The 3,950-nt window shown below is 37.3% G+C and overlaps 2 protein-coding genes across 3 annotated transcripts in view; both read left to right on the forward strand.

The window, feature by feature from the left end:
* The window catches only part of Scin (scinderin), an 819,415-nt gene that overhangs the window by 126,468 nt on the left and 688,997 nt on the right, over positions 1-3,950 (forward strand). The gene's annotated exons all lie outside the window — the stretch shown is intronic.
* Arl4a (ADP ribosylation factor like GTPase 4A) lies at positions 68-2,045 on the forward strand. 2 transcript variants are annotated; one of them, XM_010643370.3, is made up of 2 exons: positions 68-353; positions 817-2,045. In XM_010643370.3, the coding sequence occupies exon 2, from the start codon at positions 906-908 to the stop codon at positions 1,506-1,508; it is 603 nt and encodes a 200-aa protein (XP_010641672.1). In that variant the 5' UTR covers positions 68-353; positions 817-905; the 3' UTR covers positions 1,509-2,045. The 2 variants fall into 2 exon arrangements, with proteins under 2 accessions (XP_010641672.1, XP_010641673.1); XM_010643371.3 differs by having other exon boundaries at positions 820-2,045.

Below are 3,950 nucleotides of genomic sequence, written 5' to 3' on the forward strand. Positions count from 1 at the left end.
GGGGCCGCGCGTCGCTCCAGCCGAGGCCGCCGGGTTCCCTAACTCAAGGGCAACAGGTGGTGCCTGTGAACCTGCGGAGAGTCCTGCTTCACGCGTTGGGAGTGGCAGTTGCCCTGGCCAATGAGGCCACGGGGGCGGGGTGGCGTGGCTGCCCCAGTGCGGGTGACCAATGGGATTGGAGGTTATGGGTGGGCCGGAAGGACTGGGCGTGGCCGGAGTCTGAATCCAAGGTTTTCGGCGCAGCCACTGCCAGAGCTGCGTGGAAGACTGAGCTGAGCGGTCGTGGGTGCTTCCCTTCCGCGAGAAACGCCTGCCAATGCTTTCTCACTGGGACACTGACTCCAATTTCGGAGGTGAGTTTTATTTTAGGTGGTGAGATAGGGCATGTGATAGTGATCTTGGGTCTCCTGTTAAACATGTAGGAGGAGATCCTTTAAAGGTAAGATTACCTTTTGAGTTTTCTACAAAAAAAAAAAAAAGGTGGGGGTGGGGAGGTGTGGTGGGAAGGTTAGATTTATGTGGTCTCGGCGACTTGGACCAGATTTTGGTGACTGGGTTGTCTTCAGAATAAGGTTTCTGAGGTTTGGGGATCGAGGGCAGTGTATAGAAGTACAACACTATAACAATTTGAGTGATTCAGAGAATTTGGGTTGCAATTATTCCATCGTTTGTCTTCTATTGCCTACGTTTCATATCTCTTGTGTTTTGTTTTCTGAAGCAAGTTTTATCAAGCTCTTCGCATTGCTCTTTTAGTAAAAACAGAGACTTGTTTTAATGCATTATTTCACAAGAATAATTTATTCGTTTCTTCCCCAGCAGTCTTGTAGCTGGATCACCTAGGAAGAGAAATTCTAAAGCAGTAAGAAGAAAGTGTTTCAGTTTGGAACACTTACCTGCCCCTGGAAATGGGGAATGGACTGTCAGACCAGACGTCTATCCTGTCCAGCCTTCCTTCCTTTCAGTCCTACCACATTGTTATTCTGGGTTTGGACTGTGCTGGAAAAACAACTGTCTTATACAGGTTGCAGTTCAATGAGTTTGTAAATACTGTACCTACCAAAGGATTTAACACTGAGAAAATCAAGGTAACTTTGGGAAATTCTAAAACAGTCACTTTTCACTTCTGGGATGTAGGTGGTCAAGAGAAATTAAGGCCACTGTGGAAGTCATATACTAGATGCACAGATGGCATAGTGTTTGTTGTGGACTCAGTTGACGTTGAAAGGATGGAAGAAGCCAAAACTGAACTTCATAAAATAACTAGGATATCTGAAAATCAAGGAGTCCCTGTACTTATAATTGCTAACAAACAAGATCTGAGGAACTCACTGTCTCTCACAGAAATTGAGAAATTGTTAGCAATGGGTGAACTGAGCTCCTCAACTCCTTGGCATTTGCAGCCTACCTGTGCAATCATAGGAGATGGACTAAAAGAAGGACTTGAGAAACTGCATGATATGATAATTAAAAGAAGAAAAATGTTGCGTCAACAGAAAAAGAAAAGATGAATATTCATACCTTTTATATCTGTGTGGAGTAGGTTTTCTCTGGTCTGATTTTTGACAAATGGAAGAGTATCTACAGCCTGGTTTGCCTGTTTGCCCTCCTGGATGCTATTAAAGCTTTGTTTTATTGAACAGTCAGATGCCCACCTCTGTTTCCTTGTGGAAGATGAGCAAATGCAGTGATTCTTAAAGTGGTCTTTTCTCCCTACCCCACAAGTCTTCTGGTACTGCCATTTTGGGAAGGCAAGCAACGATAGTAAATTGACCAGAAAACAGTTGTGGAAATTTGATCTAAAGTTAATGAAATAAAACTTTGAAGAGTGTCTGTTAGTGTTTTGTACTTGTATCTTTTAGGGGGAAGCCTTTGCAAAGAAATTGCTTACAAGGCTTTGTATGTTAAGGTAAAATGCTGAATGGAAATGTTATGGTAGATTAATGTGCATCACACACACACATGCATACACATACTGTTACATTGCTTTATATTGATTTGCTAGAACAAGAGGGAGTGTGTACTTTAAAAAGTTTTGGCCGGATGGTTTTTAACATTTTCTGGAATTAAATAATATTATCTCTTAATTTTACAGAATATTTTTTAAGTTGGTCTAACTTTAATAAAAATAAAGTGTTTGAGGTACATTTAAGTGCATGGACTAGTTTTGATGAAGCATGCTTTTGTGTGTAGTTTACTTTTCAGAAATAGATATGCATCTTCCTATACAGTTTTAAAAGTGTTTTTGGGATTTGAGGCTAGTACAGAAATAGTTTGTTGTCAGAAGCACTTTCACATGAAGAATTTAAAATCTATTTGACTCATATAGCAAATACAGGCATGTAGATTAATTCTAAATACATATGCTTGGATACATATATGGATTTATGAAGAGAGCAATTGTTGAATTCAGTGAAGAGGATATAATTACAATAATTACATGGTCTCTAGTTAAAAGATATTTGGTAATATTTGCTGACTGAAAACAGATGTGTTTTTTCATATATTTTTGTAGTGTTTTGGGAGAAGCAAAAACTTTATAGAACAACACCCGATATGCTGTGGAATGAAAATGTAAGATAGCTGTATGTGTTCTAAGCTTTAATGTTTTTTGTTTACCATCTCAACAGTGTTACTAGGCCTGTGCAGTCTTGATTATAGGAAGAAGTAGTACAGTACTGCAGATAAGAAGTATGATTATAGAAAATGAAAGGGAAAGCAGCAAAGCTGTTTTATGAAAATTTACTGGGGCTGTTTCTATTGTAATAAATTTAAAACTGTGTAAGGAGGGAAGATCTTTATTCAGGAAAAGACTTCGTTCTAATAATATATTGGCAAATCAGTGTATTTCCAATTTGTAAAGCAAACAGCTGTGTATTCTGAAGTCACTAAAAGAAACGCACTTTGCTAGCAGGGTTTATTTAGGTTTTGGGTTTTTGATTTTTATTTTGTTTTTTATTTTTTGGTTTTCCTGTGGCACAACTAAAATTTTGGAAACTTGGTTCTTGTTACACACAAAATAAAGTAGCTTCCTGTGGAGCTTTCATGTTGAATGTACTTGCACTAGCGATGCTCACTTAGAATGTTTATATTTATAGTGATGTGGATAATAACTACCAATAAACTACTTGAGTTATATTTCTACTTTGATGCTTTAAATTAAGATATATAAAAATAACTGGTGACACAGGCATCAAAGGCTATTGCTTGCCTAAACTTTACTAGTTATATAGACTAGTTCTGTTTGTATTGACTCTTATTTTCTAGCCTAGTATCAGCAAACTTATAAATCTTTAATTATAAATCTTTAATACTTAGTGAAAAAAGAAAAAAATGACATGAACATTGTACAAGTTTTTATTTATGAAAGGAAATGTCTACTATAAAACTTACAATACTTTCCAGATTGGTGTCATGTTCTTCACCTATTCTAGCTATTAAAGCCATAGGCTAATAATAAAGGGTCTCAAAGTAAATCCTAAAAAAGTTGTTTAGGCCATACTTTTATATATACTGTATCTTTTGTGGGGGTACTGGGGATCAAACTCAGGACCTTATGCTTGCAAAGCAGGCAGCAGAACCACCAAGCTAAATCCCCAGCACCTGTAGTTTGTTTTTTAAAAGTACATTTTAAATCTCTTTTTTCTCTCTCCTCTCTGTCTTTATGTCTGTGTGTGTTTGTGTGCGTGTGTGTGTGTGTGGTGGCTTAAATTTAGGACCACAGGCACCTAAAATATATTTCTAAAATATTACGCATTTGAAATTATTTAGGACTGGACAACTCTGAATTGTTATCAAAGAACACAGTAAGATACTTAAAGAGATTTAAATGTCCAAGAGTTGTTCTAAAATGGACTAGCAATTGTATACTTTATCCATTATAATTTCACTAACAACTAATAATGATAAAATGAATCTTTACTGGAAGTCAAACTGTGTGTGCATATATATAT

This window comes from Fukomys damarensis, unplaced genomic scaffold (assembly GCF_012274545.1).
Source record: "Fukomys damarensis isolate Sample0158 unplaced genomic scaffold, DMR_v1.0_HiC HiC_scaffold_4, whole genome shotgun sequence".
NCBI lineage: Eukaryota > Metazoa > Chordata > Mammalia > Rodentia > Bathyergidae > Fukomys > Fukomys damarensis.